Source organism: Hemiscyllium ocellatum, chromosome 20 (assembly GCF_020745735.1).
Source record: "Hemiscyllium ocellatum isolate sHemOce1 chromosome 20, sHemOce1.pat.X.cur, whole genome shotgun sequence".
Lineage (NCBI taxonomy): Eukaryota > Metazoa > Chordata > Chondrichthyes > Orectolobiformes > Hemiscylliidae > Hemiscyllium > Hemiscyllium ocellatum.
The window spans coordinates 11,080,404-11,095,742 of record NC_083420.1 but is presented as its reverse complement, the minus strand read 5'-3'; the positions used below and the strand labels follow the sequence as shown (position 1 = coordinate 11,095,742).

At 42.8% G+C, this 15,339-nt stretch overlaps 1 protein-coding gene across 1 annotated transcript in view; it reads right to left on the bottom strand.

The window, feature by feature from the left end:
• Positions 1-15,339, bottom strand: part of grin2aa (glutamate receptor, ionotropic, N-methyl D-aspartate 2A, a) — a 284,779-nt gene that overhangs the window by 152,127 nt on the left and 117,313 nt on the right. Inside the window, exon 2 of the mRNA XM_060840947.1 lies at positions 9,039-9,631. Coding sequence (XP_060696930.1) covers positions 9,039-9,631 — 593 coding nt within the window. The remainder of the gene's footprint in view (positions 1-9,038; positions 9,632-15,339) is intronic.

The following is a 15,339-nucleotide window of genomic DNA, read 5'->3' as shown; positions in this document are numbered from 1 at the left end:
AAGGCATCTGGATAGATATATGCAAATGAAGGGTTTGGAGAGATATGGGCCATGGGACTAGATTAATTTAGGATATCTGGTCAGCATGGATGAATTGGATCAGCTGTACAGCTCCACAAATCTTTAAGCACAGGTGGAGAATACATATGTCCTAAAATATTTTTTATTTATTTTTCTCCAAGGGATGTTGATATGTTAGCATTTATTCCCCATCCTTAACTGCCAAAGGGTAGTTTAGAGGCAACAACATTTCGATGTGTCCAGAGTCATGGGTAAGAATGGCAGATTGCCTTCCTTCAAAGGAAATTCATGAGCCATAATGATCAACAGTGATCACAAGGTTGCTATTAGACCAGCTTTTGATTCCAGAATTTATTGCATTAAAATTTCCCCATTAGCTATGGTGGGATTTGAAAGCATGCACCCCACACATTAACCCAGTGCTTGGAATTACTAGTCTCGTAACATTACCACTAAACCATCACCTCTCGGAGGGATTTTAGACTATCCAGGTGACCAGACATCTGAAAGTCTGGAAATTTGACTGAAACGGTTCTTGGATGATCACTTTTAACAAAATTTAATGAATGGCAACACATTGGCACAGTGGTCAGCACGGCTGCCTCACAACACCAGGGTCTCAAGTTCAATTCCACCCTTGGCCAGTTGTCCACATGGAGTTTGCATATTCTCCCTGTGTCTGTGTGGGTTTTTGCTGGGTGCTCTGGTTTCCTCCCACAGACCAATGATGTGCAGGTTAGGTGGATTGGCCGTGGGGAATTGCCCATAGTGTTCGGGGATATGCAGGTTAGGTGGATTGAACATGGTAAAAAAAAAATCATGTGATGGGCTTGGGTGGGATGCTGTTCAGAGGGTTGATGCAGACTCAATGAGCTGAATAGCCTCTTCCTGCACAGCCAGGTTTCTATGATTCTTTAAGGCCCAGAGAACTGAAGTGGACCAGCACAGCTGAGCCGCTTACTCAGCCTTGTGGTTGCCTACAATCTACTTCTGAAGTCAGCCATTCTAATCCTAACCAACTGCTGCCTTTCCCAAATGAGGGCAAGGTCCATTAAAATGAAGCAGGTTTGCCAAGTCAGGAAATTTCTTGATTCAACTTCTCGCCTTGGAAGTGAAAATCTCACCCCAGCTGTCTGCTGGCATATGTTCTGCTGAGATCGTACAAGTACACAAAGAATGGAATGCTGAAGATCACTTCCCAACCCAAGTCTGCAGTGCGGAGAAGCTGACCACAGATTCACTCACAGTGTTCCTTGTTCCTCCTCATCCTCACTAGAATGCAAAGGACCAGGTCAATTCTTTTAAAACATTCATTCACAGGATTGGCTAGGCCAACATTTATTGCTCATTCTGAGTTGCCAGAGGGCAGTGAAGAGTCAACAACATTGCTGTGGGTTTGGAGACACATGTAGGCCAGACCAGGTAAGGATGGCAGCTTCCTTTCCTAAAGGGCATTAGTGAGCCAGATGGATTTTTCCAATAATTAACAGTTGATTCATGGTCATCGTAATTCCAGACTTTTTCAATTTAATTCAAAATCTACCATCTGCCATGGCAGGATTCAAACTAGGTCCCCTGAAAAAAAGGATAAAATCCCAGCTTCAGTGCCAAATTCTTTCCACCTGGAAATAAAAGTTTGTCCCCTGTCTGATCCTGTGAATGTTTGGGTCTATATCTGCAATTTCTTTTTCTGAAGAGGGGTCATATTGCTCTCAGAAGGTTAACTGTTTCTCTCTCCACAGATGATGTGTTTCTCCAGTACTTTCTTTGTTTGTTTCAGATTTCCAGCATCCACAGTATTTTGCCTCAGTTTGACATTGTAGGCAAAAGTGAGGACTGCAGATGCTGGAGATCAGAGTCAAGATTAAAGTGGTGCTGGAAAAGCACAGCGGGTCAGGCAGCATCAGAGGAGCAGGAAAATCGAAGTTTCGGGCAAAAGTCCTTCATCAGGAATGAAGGCAACATCTTCAGTGAACCTCTGAATAAAGCACTGGTGTTGTAGCCTACTTTCTATTGAAATGTTTGAGTTTCCGAGGGTTGGTGATGTCATTTCCTGTAGTGACATAACTTCCTATGGTGGTGTCATTTCCTGTTCTTTTTCATATTCTGTTCTAATTCAAAAGTTAGAGAGTGTGGTGCAGTTTCCTTTGGAAGGTCTGAAAACAAACCTTTCAGCTGAGCGAGCAAACCTACATCCAGAACCTCAATCTCAGCTACAAATCTTCTCAAAACTCACTAAGTGTTGAATTATTTGTGAGTTATTGCTCCACCATTCCATCAAGAAAATTATTAATCCCCCTTTGTGGACTTACATTGATCCCATTTTTGCCAATCTTTCCTGAATCAGTCCTGAACTGCTTTTCTACATTAATTGATATCTCTGGTAGGGTCAGCACTTATCACCCATCTCTAATTGCTGTTTAGAAGGTGCAATCATTGCAGTCCATGTAGTGTCAGTGTATCTATCATACCGTTAGGGTGGGAGTTCCAGTTACTTGATACAATGATGCTGAAGGAATGGTGTAACATTTCCAAGTCACAATGGCTTGGAGGCCACCTACAGGTGCTTTTCCCATTTTCCTGCTGACCTTTTCCTCTGAGTAGTAGAGGCCATGGGTTTGGAAGATCCTGCCAAAGGAGCCTTAGTGAGTTGCTGCAGTGTATCTTGTAGATGCTTGCCACCCAGACAACAGGGAAGTTTACCATCATATTCCTAATGGTGCACAGGGGTATCAGAAGCTGAGCTACTTTCCAATTATTTTCCAATGTGTTAATGACCTCTTTCTCTCAGTCATGTGTTAAATGGAAATATCCCTCCATTGGACATAGGCACCACTGATGAAAGCAGCATTTATTGCTCATCCTTCATTGCACATTGCAGAGTCAGAACTCACATGTAGGCCCGACCAGGTAAGGATGAAATATTCTCTTCCCTAAAGGGTATTAGTGAAGCAGATGAGCTTTTACAACAATTGACAGTGGTGACGCAATCTCCATTATGCTAGCTTTTTACTGAATTTAAGTCTCACTATCTTCCATGTTGGGATTTGAAACCTTATCGCTGCAAATGTGTTGCTGGTTAAAGCACAGCAGGTTAGGCAGCATCTCAGGAATAGAGAATTCGACGTTTCGAGCATAAGCCCTTCATCAGGAAGGGCTGATGCTCGAAACGTCGAATTCTCTATTCCTGAGATGCTGCCTAACCTGCTGTGCTTTAACCAGCAACACATTTGCAGCTGTGATCTCCAGCATCTGCAGACCTCATTTTTTATTTGAAACCTTATCCTCAGAATACTAGCCTGTCTTACTTGCCCAGTGTCATTACTACTGTACCACTACCTTCCCCTACATACACACATACCATCTCATTTACCTTCTGCCAAGGCTTACCTACGATTTCTTTACTGACATCTTAAGAGGGGTTAATTGCAATTCAGGGAGGGAGGGACGAGATCATACAGGAGGGGTCTCACTGGAAAGCAGTTAAGCAATTGAAGCTTAGATGATTTCAATGGTTGAAAAGATCTATATTTTGCCCAAAACCAGTGGTAATGGTGAATTTAGGACTGGAGCAGGAACAGGGTGATACTAGGATCAAAAGAAGTGGTCCCAGCTTAAGGGAAGTGCCGGATTTAGAGAGGGACATCTACGGGTAGGGAAGGATGCAGAGACAAGGAGGCATCCAGGACTCCTAGCAAGGACCTGGAATACCATTCAATTCTCCCTGGCCCATAAAGATTGCTGTAAAAGTACCTGAGTGCAGTCATTATCATACCCTCCATACACTGGAACAACAAAGGTTCTGTTCACAGTCAGACGTTGTACTGGAAATCTGCCAACATCAGTCACAGCACTAAAGTGCACTTGGAAGTTAGAGGAGTAAGTTATCATGATTGCAACCCAAGTGAAATCATAGAATCATTAAAACATGGAAGTAGGCCATTCAACTCTGCACCAACTCTCCATATAGCATCCCACTCAGCCCCATGCCTCCTACTTTATCCCCTATATCCACACACTTCCCGTAGCTAATCCACCCGGGACACTATGGGTAATCCACCTAACCTGCACATCTTTGGACTGTGTAAGGCAACTAACAGACACGGGGAGAGTGCTCAAACTCCACAAGACAGTCACCCGAGGGTGGGATCAAATCAGGATCGCTAGTGCTATGAGGCGCTGTGCTACCCTATCCCCTGCTATTGTTCACTCCTATTTATCACATGCCTTCAGATCAATTATCTTCAGGTTTCCTTCAATATGTCATGACCTGCATGCTGTTTTGCTGCCTTTGAAACAAAGATGTTTGCACAACAGCAAGCATGCTGGTAATCCAAATATTTTTATTAAAAAATAAATAGTTTATGACATGAATATGATAAGATGTTTGCACCTTGGCAGTTCAAATTTAAATAACCTAATGTTATGATTTGGTGTTAATAAATTATCATCATTAATCATCAGCCTTGCCCTCCAACCACAATTCTCCAAACATTGCTTAGTACCATCTGTCTTCTGCATCACATAGGCGTGGGCTCTGAATAATCCAGACATTGACTGGCTGTGCTTTAGTGGTTTGTAGATTATGGCACAGTTTATAAAACTGGAGCAGAGATGAGGATTCCAGTTTTCCATCAGCAAGTTTGCTTTTACATGGGAAGATAGCAAAATGTTCAGTGCACTGATAAAGCTGGTTGGGACTTATTCCTGCTTTATCAGAAGGAAGGGAGGACTGCAGATCCTGAAGATCAGAGTCGCGAGTGTAGCATTGGAAAAGCGCAGCAGGTCAGGCAGTATCCGAGGAGGAGGAGAATCGATGTTTCGGGCAAGAGCCCTTCATTAGGAATGAGGTTAATTCTCCCACCGATTCTCCTGCTCCTCAGCTGCTGCCTGACCTGCTGCGCTTTTCCAGCACCACTCTATCAACATTTATTTTATAACCTGAACAAAGCAAGCATGGCCCAAAACGGACACAGAAAATGCTGTAAGTGCTCAGTAAGTCTGGCAGCAACAGCAGACAGGAAACAAGGTCAATGTTTCAGGGCTATGAGCAGAGAAGGGTTATAAATGATTTAGCGTAAGTGAAAGAGGCAAATAGAAAAACAAAGAGACAGTCTGTATCACAGTGGAAGGTGTGGGATGTTGTATCATGTCCCTTGGTCAGTATGTCAGTTTACTTTTTAGATGCTTGATCATGCAATCATCACTGCATCACTGCAGGTGATATAAGGGTATACATCTTATGCACAATCTTACCCCAAGATCACTTGAAGCATGACACTTTACTGCTCAGTTTTAATTTATTAGCTTAATGTCAGTCAGTTAGACAGAGGTGAGTGTATTTGTGAGGAGAAGGTGCTGGGGAAGCTGAAAGACTTGAAAATGGATAAATCACCTGGTTTGGATGGACTATATCCCAGAGTTCTGAAGGAGACAGCTGAGGAGATTGTGGAGGTATTGGTAATCTTTCAGAAAACACTGGAGTCAGGAAGAGTCTCAGAGAATTGGAAAATGGCTAATGTAACACCCCTATTTAAGGAGGGAGGGAAGCAGAAGACAGGCAACTTTAGGCCAGTTAGCCTGACCTCAGTCATTGCAAAGATTTCAGAGTTGATTATTAAGGATGAAATTGTGGGAGTACTTGGAAGTGTATGGTAAAGTAGGGTTAAGTCTACATGGCTTCATCAAAGGGGTGCCATGCCTGTTAAATATGATAGAATCGTTTGAGAATGAAATTACACAAAGGACAGCCAGTGGATGTGATATACTTGGATTTTCAGAAGGCCTTTGTCAAGGGGCTGCACACGAGGGGCTGCTAAATAAGATAACTGTCCGTGTTGTCAGGGGAAAGGTACTGGCATGGATAGAAGATCGGCTGACTGGTGGAAGGCAGAGAGTAGGAATAACGGGATCGTTTTCAGGATAGTAGCCAGTGACTAATGCAGTTCTGCAGGGGTCAGTGTTGGAACCACAACTATTACATTATACATTAATGATATGGATGAATGAGCTGATGGCATTATTGTGAAATTTACAGGTGACATAGAGACAGGTGAAGAGACATGTAGTGTTGGGGAGGCAGGAAGGCTGCAGAAGGGATTGGACATGCTAGGACAGTGGGCAAAGAAGTGGTAGATGGAATACAATATGGGAAATTAAGAGATTATGCAATTTGATAAGAAGAATAGGGCAGCACAGTGTCTCAGTGGTTAGCACTGTTGCCTCACAGTGCCAGGGACCCAGATTCGAGTCCAACCTCAGGCAACTAACTGTGTGGAGTTTACACATTCTCCCCGTGTCTGTGTGGATTTCCTCTGGGTGCTTTGGTTTCTTCCCACAGTCCAAAGATGTGCAGGTTAGGTGAATGGGCCATGTTAAATTGCTCATAGCATTCTGGGATATGTAGGTTAGGTGCATTAGTCAGAGGGAACGTAAAGTAATAGGGTAGGGGAATGGGTCTGGGTGGGATACTCTTCGGAGGGTCGGTGTAGACTTGTTTGGCCAAATGGCCTGTTTCCCCATTGTAGGGAATCTATGATTCTATGAAGAATAGAACATAGATGATTTTCTACATGGGGAAAGGCTTCAGAAATCTGAAATACAAAGGGACTTAGGAGTTCTAATTTAGAATTCTCTTAAGGTTATCATACAGGTTCACTTGGCAGTTAGGATAGCAAATGTACTGTTAGTATTCATTTCACGAGAGTTCAAATACTAGAATAGGGATGTTCTGCTGATTCTGTCCAACAGTCTGGTCAGGCTGCATTTGGAATATTGTGAGCAGTTTTTGCCCCGTATCTAAGAAAGAATGTGCTGGCCTTGGAGACGGTAGAGGGGAGGTTTATGAGAATGATCCCAGAGGTGAAAGACTTGCCATTTGAGAAACAATTAAGGATTCTGGGTAAGTACTCAGTCGAGTTTCAAAGGATAAGAGGGAATTTCACTGAAACATCCAGCATGCTGAGAGGTCTGCTTAGAGTGAGCATGGTGAAGATATTTCCCCTGGTAGGACGTGATGGCACAGCCTCAGAGTGAGGGGAAGAGACTTCAGAACTGGGGTGAGGGGGATTTCTTCAGAGAGAGAGTAGTTAATCTGTGGAACTCATTGGTGCAGAAGGCTTTGTATTTAAGACAGAGACATAGCTTCTTGATTAGTAAGGCAATCAAAGATTACAGGGAGAAGAGCAAGAGATTGGGTTTGAGAATCAGTCATGATTGAATGATGGGACAGACTCGATGGTCTATTTTTGCTCCTATATCTTATGATCTTACAACACATTTGTGAACAATATTGACACACCCTTTGGTCCCAATATTTATTTATCTTGACTGACAGGCCGCAAACCACCACCACCACACCCAGGATGCCAAACCCTTTCCATTTCACTCCTCCATGCCCCTCTGTTGCACCATGTCCATTCCTTCAAATCCCACTCCACAATTCCCCTTACCACTGACCCACCCTGAGATTCCATGCAAGGGTCCATTCTCCTGCTCCACTCCCTTGTGCTGGAGAATTACACATTGAAGGCTGCTGACCTAGTACACAACTGCACGTAGCTCACTATAGCACACCACAATTGTGGGTGGACCAGGTGCCATGAGATTACTGTGCATAGCTCACTTTTATGCATGGTCTAATCTTCAAGGTAGGATATAAATTTTTAAAAAGTTTCACACGAATGAATGTTCATGGGATGCAAATACTTTACTAGTCAGAACCAGAGCCCAGTATGAAGTCCAGCTCGCTGCAAAAACGCCATTGACTTTATTCCTGCAGCCAACCCCAGTATCAATTGAAATCTCACAGCCTATCTAAAGATGTCACCCTGCATGCTACGTTCTCTGCTCTTGAGGGATCCTTTAGAATCCCCTCACCAGTTTTCATTCATTATCTTTCCAGAGATGCTTCATGATCTGCAGTACCTTGCTTTTACATAATTCATAAATTGACACAGGTCAGTAGGCCATTTGGCCCAGCATGCTTTTGATACCTCTTTGAAAGGGCCATCCAATTATTTCCACATTCATGCCCCTACGTCACAGCACCGCACATATTTATTTTACAAGCATCCATCAAGTTCTCTTAAGATTTGCTGACATCATAGCGCCATTATATTCCCATCCGTTCTCAGTGGGAAGATGATGCAGAAGCAAGTTGACAATTGTCATCCGGAACTGCAGACTTCTTTAAAAATAAAGTCAACTAATAAATTTAGAATATATCATAACACCCACAGGAACGTAGAAACGATGTCAACACTTCTTAAGATAACTGTCTTGGCAGTGGCCTAGTCGCTTAAGCAAACTCCACAATGTTTCCAGAGCGTAAAACAGCTGCTGCTTTTAACCGCAGGTGAACTTTCAGATTTTGTGGAGCCCACAAGTAATGTACCATTCAGTGATGACTTAATTAGATGTGGTCAAATGCATTGGATATTCAATGGTCTTTAATCTTTCTTTTCTCAATTCTTTCTCCCCCCCACCCCCGAACCTTTTGGCAAATATGTTTTAAGCAGATTATTTTTATATACATACATACATACAAATTTACAATTCCCTCTCTTCTTTCTTCTGGGTATGTTGTCTCTACATCCTAGTTTCTGTGCTCAAACGAGACAATAGCTTCCTCCCACGTTTCTTACTGTTTTACTTTGACTGTGAACAAGTGCACTAAAGTAACCTCAGGTAAAGAATCTGTGAATTTTCCCTGAAGCCATGTTCAAATTCCTTTCAGTCAGTAGTTCTCCCAACCACGTCTACCTGATTAGAAACCCAGAATAAGACAGAAAACAGGTCCTGATGTTCCATCGATTGTGGTCAGAGCTCTACTATGTGCAATAATCATTTGCTTAATTCTGACCTAAGGGAGGTCTTACATGTCCTGCAAATATTATCTGTTGTTTTCTTTGTTTTTCATTCCCAACAGTGTTTCATTAGTAGAAAAGTAAACATAGAAATGTCAGATACTGCGTGATGTGTGCTCTCAGAATTGTGCATGCACATCAGGAACTTACTTGTGCAGTGAAAGGAATGGAAGAACTTTCCTCTCCAGTTGGCCATAGCAACTCGTTTTTGCTTCCGGAATGTATCCATATTGTTCCATCATGGCAGAAGCAGCTGTTGTTATGATCCCAAGGCCATCCGTCACCCTCTCTGTCAGGGTGTAGTCCCACTCATCATACGATACGGAAATTAACCCAGCTGGAAATGCCTCTGGTATGATGTCTGTGTTACCTGTTACCAGACTGGGCACAATCCAAATGAAACCATAGCCTGTAAGGCCCAGTGAACGGGCTTCCTCCAGTATAAATATGGCTTCGTCTTTCGAACAGTACAGCAGAATGACTGACGATTGTATTTTCTTCAACTGGATTTGAGCCTTTGAATCCCCATCAACAGCATCTAATGTGATGGTGCTGAGTAGTTCCCAGCCAACAAAACTGTTTTCGACTATTGTTTTTAGTATACTGATAAACTCATGGTATCCAGGAAAGGTGCTGGTTACAATGGAAAACTCATGCCAGTCATATTCTTCCATGATATTTAGCATCACTCCAACTTGTTGTTGAATGGAAGCACCAAACTGGAAAAACGTTGATTGCTGATCCTGCAATTGGAATGAAGAGGTGTTTTAACAATTGAAAACGAAACACAGTGAATAAAATTTACCACATACGGCAGTCAATTACAAATGCAGTGGATACAGTAGCTTGCTTTGGGGAAATCTAAAAAAAAGGTGTCACATGGCACTTGGCACGAGCAATTCAGACAAAATGTAACAAAGCCAGATGAGGACACAGGTGATCAAAAACACAGTCAAAGAGGTTTGTAAAACATCTTAATGGAAGAAAGAGAGCTATATAGGTCAACGTTCCATGCAGCAATCTGGTTGACGATCATTATTGTTCAAGTGAACTTGGTTGACAAGATTGTTTATCAATGGAGCCAAAGATCAATTTTTCATTAAGTCAAATGGCATTGTATTAGTAACAGTCACCGTGCTCTCCATTATAGCTATTGATTCTTCTTCAATTCATTATGTTTCTCACTACAACCTGCTGCCAGTAATTTGGTGGGAGCCCCTCAACATCCATTCAAAGCATTTGACAGCAATCGTTAGCATCAGTTGAATGGGCAATGAGTTTAAGATTACATTAGAGCTGAAATGGAAACATATCCAACTGCTGGGCTATTTTGTCAATGAAAATAAATTGCATCCAAAGAATCCTGACTTCGCCTGGATTTAAATTCTTCCAAATTACCATAGCTAGGACTGAACCAAGCCATTTTGGATTCAAAATTTATCTTTGGTAAAAAAAAAAGCAATGATTTGTAGTGTGCTTCTTCCCAACTTGCCCAGTAAACACCACACAGTGGGTAGTTAAAATTGCTTGTGGGACACACACTTTGCTCACATGCTGCAATTTTGACCTGGACAGGAAAGACATTTTGCAAAAACTGGTCTTTGATTATAGAGATCCAGCCCTGACTATCTCACTGGGGCATGGCTGCTATTTAAATGTGGTAAAGACAATGACTGCAGATGCTGGAAACCAAATTCTGGATCAGTGGTGCTGGAAGAGCACAGCAGTTCAGGCAGCATCCAAAGTGCAGCAAAATCGACGTTTCGGACAAAAGCCCTTCATCAGGAATAAAGGCAGTGAGCCTGAAGCGTGGCGAGATAAGCTAGAGGAGGGTGGGAGTCCCTCCTCTAGCTAATCCAGCACCACTAATCCAGAATGCTATTTAAACTGTGTCCATAGCAAGCCAGCCGAGCGGGACAAAGGAGTTGGGGCCAATAGAGTTGCCAAATATGTTAAATGTTTGATTTTTAACTTGTTAGTGGGAACTGAAGAATTAGGAGTAGAGCCTGCAGGCAGAATTAGGGTTTCCCTATCCAGATCTCCACCATTTAACCCAGGATCCAGCTCCATGTGCCCAATATTGACCTATGTTAAGACCAGGGATGGTTCCTTCAATCCAAAACAGCTACCTAACGTTGCACTCCTACCTACTGGTTCATTGCTATTTGTTATGACAGTGGTAAAAGTGGGCTATCAAGTTTCATCTTCCATCATTTGATGATAATATGTAGGGTATTTCACGGATCAAAATTATTCTTAAAAGGGAATGTTGCAGAGAATTCTTTTCCTTGGAACTCATTGCATGATAGAGTGGATGAGTCAGAAACTCTTGTAACATTTGGCAGCATTTCGATATCCACTTGTGACTTGCCAAAGCTTCCAGGGCTACAAGAGCTGGAAAATGAAATCAGTGTAGTCAGATATTTGTTGACTAGTACCAGATGTGATGGGCCGGATGGCCTCCTTCTGTGCTCTAAATGCCAATGCTCCTCAACAAAAACACTAACTTAAGATGGTTGGAGAGAATACCCAATCGGGTTGAGCCAAGCTTCACGGGAACATCGACAACCAAGACTCAATGTCTAGAGAAAATTGCATGTTGTCAAAAAGATCAAAATCAGTCAATCAGACCTGTGCCTCTTGTTTGATTTATAATTTTCTGGAAGTTTCACATATTTGTATGAAACCTGCTGCAAATCATCCAGAAGGTCAGACATAGGAAAACAGGCAATTGCTTTTGGGAAGAGCAGAGAGTGGGAAAGGTTAAAAACAATGTCTGCAGATGCTGGAAAGCAGATTCTGGATCAGTGGTGCTGGAACAGCACAGCAGTTCAGGCAGCATCCGAGGAGCAGTAAAATCGACTTTTTGGGCAAAAGCCCTTCCTGATGATTATTCCTGATGAAGGGCTTTTGCCCCGAAACGTCGATTTCGCTGCTCGTTGGATGCTGCCTGAACTGCTGTGCTCTTCCAGCACCACTGATCCAGAGAGGGGGAAAGAAAGATTTGTAACAGGAGAACAAGAGAGCGCTGTCTCCCTGTTTTCTCCCAGACTCTAAAAAAGACTAGATGACAAAGCAAATGGGAGAAACATCAATCTACCAAGAATTCAAAGATAGCTACAAATTTGGTCATTACAGAGGATACAAGTCACCAATTAAATAACTGGGGTCTCATTTTAAACCTGATGCCTAACGATTCTCAGGATATTTTTTTAACTGCATAAACTTTATCGTTGTGTTTGTGTGTGTATTTGTTGGCATATCTTATTATTTTTCTCAGGATTAAGCAATAAAACTCTTCTTTCTTTCATTCAAGAAGATCTTGTAATTACTCTCCATCTTTTGAACCAGCCAATGTCATCTTACTCAAAGTATGATATGGCTGGATTGTAAAAAGAATTCGAAATCTTTGTTGTGGCCAGCCTAGACAAAGGTCTCACACATTTTCCCATCAAACTAATAGTGACTTAGCCCACCCTGGGTGTTGATAATGCGCTTCCAGAGAATGGGGAGTGATGGCAGGGAAGCTAGCTCACAGTGAGCACTGTTAGTTCTGGGTCCAATCTGGTCACCGGGTCCCCCCCAACCCCCGCCACCCCAAGCATCAATGACCCCTTTCCATGCTGACAGCCCATTTCCACCCATCCCTCCAAAGTTCTATTCCACTATATTGAACTTTGCATCCAAGTGTACACCATACCCTTGAACCCTGACATTACGCCTTAATGTTGCCACCCTGCTCCTTTATGCTCCCACAGTGGAGACTAGGGTGGTGGTCACTGCCACTAAGTTTCCTCTGTCACAGCCAACCCCCCCCCCCCATGATGCTGTTCTGTCACATCCAATGCACCTTGCGTAATCCCCACAGCCATCCTTGTCTCCATCTCTGCAAATGCCTCTGCTGCGCACCCCCTCGAACACTTCAACCCTGTTTGGGATGACCTCGATGCTGCCCCAAAAGGCCCCCACCTTGCACCCTCCCTAATATTCAACAGACAGACATCCAGAACTGCATTTGCCACAGACCTCTGACCAACTTAGAAGATCAGCCCCTGGACATGACTGACTAGGCCCTAGCCGCTGTCTTTACAGCTCTCTGACTAACAAGGCATGATTCCCCTGACTGCTGCTGCTGGCCCTACAGGACAGACTGCTGCCCACTCCTCAATCTGACGCTGGATAGGTCCCCTGACTGTAACTGGCCCAAGTTGATGACTGACCATGGCCAAACTCCTGGGGCTTTGCATGGACTGAGCTCATGACTGATGATACCAGGAACCTTGACTAACAATGGAGCCTGCCACCTCCCATCCTCCCTTTGACTGGACTGAGGATCAGACCCCACTCACTTTCCAACATAGCTAATTGGGTACACAGATGATGCGTTTGCCACATTGGCGGATGTAGGTATTAGATAAAAACCGTGGTGTGCCATACATCAAGATGTCCACCCTTATCACACCAGGCAGATCCCTGTTGACAAGCAGCTTTCCTGTGGTGTCTACATAATATGGCAGTACTATACTCTTTGCCTCTGGCTGCAGCATCAATGTGTTAACAAGGCAATGTATGGATGCTGCGAGCAAGCTGGTGGACGCCCAGTGAATGAGTGTGAAGAGAGCAAGTGAGCAGCCCTGAGATATAACCTTGTCCAGTCTATCCCTGTTGCAGCCTTTCAACCCTAGTTGCTGGTGGAAAGCAATCTGCAAGTGCATTGGAGAGGCACCATGAAGATCGTGATGCAGTGGCACTGTCAGATGCGAATGTCCATGGATGAATGATGCATGTGAGTGGTGTTTATGGATCATGATCAGGTTGGTGCTGCCATGGAGACACCTCACAGCCAGCTGCAAGTTGAGTTCCCCAGGTGCCCACTCTGCCTTCCAGGTCAAGCTTTTGGTAAGTTAGGAAGCTAAATGTTAATGAGGTGTGTTGTGTTTTTAACAAGGTGTTTAATGAGCAATAATCCCCTGAATTGGCAACTCATCACTGCTGAGTAAAAGAAAAAGACACAGCAAGTGGCTCCCAACATCGAAATGGACCCCACTGGACACCTTGTCCAACTCTGTTGCAGATCCTGCCATGGCCCATGTAACTCAGGCCCCTATCAGATTCCACCCATAATATTTGTTTCAGTTACTCCATTTGGTACAGGAGATGGCCAGAGAAGGTGCTGGAGCTGGTACAAATATATTTCAAAGGTATGTGAATGGGCACATGAATAGGAAGGGTTAAGAGGGATATGGGCTAAATTCTGGCAAATTGGATAAGGTAAATTTAGAATACCTGGTTGACATGGGCCAGTTGGACTGAAGGGTCTGTTTCTGTGCAGTACAACTCTATGACTATATGGTGGCAAGTTTAATAGTCTCAACACTGAGTAAAGCAGTTTCTCCTGAATTCCCTATTGCATTTATTAGTGACAAACTTATATTCATGACCACTGAATTTGCAAATCCCCACAAGTAGCAATATGTTGTGACATCTACACTATTAAAGCCCTCCCTAATTTGAAACACGTCAATTAGGATCTACTAAATGATAAAAGCAAAGTAATACAGATGCTGGAAATCTGCAACAAACACAGACAATGCTGGAGAAACTCAACAAATCTGCTAGCATCTGTGGAGAGGAATAGAGTTAACATTAAGAGTCTGCTATGAATCTTCTTCAGAACTGAAGATTAGGATAAACGCTGAGCCTTGCACAGAAGTTGAAACAACTTTGAATAGAAATGAGCAATACTTGGCAGCAGCTTACCCTGCAGGAAATATTAAGTGAATTACCCCGAACGTAAAATTCTGAAGCATACATTGTACTCACTATCTTCCAGGGCTTTTTGTCAACTTTCTGATGTGTGTTTCTAACTCCTATTTGATAAATTGTTGGAAGACTAAACTGAGCATCTGCAAGTCACTCATTCCAAACCCTGTACCTTGCAGATCTTGGTTTAGTAAGGCACAGCACATTGGCAAAGAAACTGCATATAACACATTTTGTAGGATTTGACTCAATACAATCTGTATTGTAGCAAATTTGCAATGCAAATTGGATGTTATCAAACCCAATAGACTTTTTCCATTATTGCAAATAAATATTTTCCCTTCCTAATAACCACTTCCAAGCCTTTTGCCCATTCACATTGTCCATATTCAGTTCCAAAGACATTTTACATTTTTGCATATGTAATCTTATTCTTAAAGTACTAAGTTTTTTTTGCATTAAATGAGAAATTTGCAAGTCTCAGTTCTTGGTCTTCAACCTGTTCTGTGATCTCGCATATTGTATAATCTGCACATAACTGTCTTTCTTGAAATATTGAGCTCAATTTCAGCATCATTTTGATTTCTTGAACTGTCTCGATAAAGGAATGTGCAATTATGTACAACATGTGATGCAATTATCTTTAATGAAATGAAGATCAACATGACATTGTATTGGAGGTCAATGT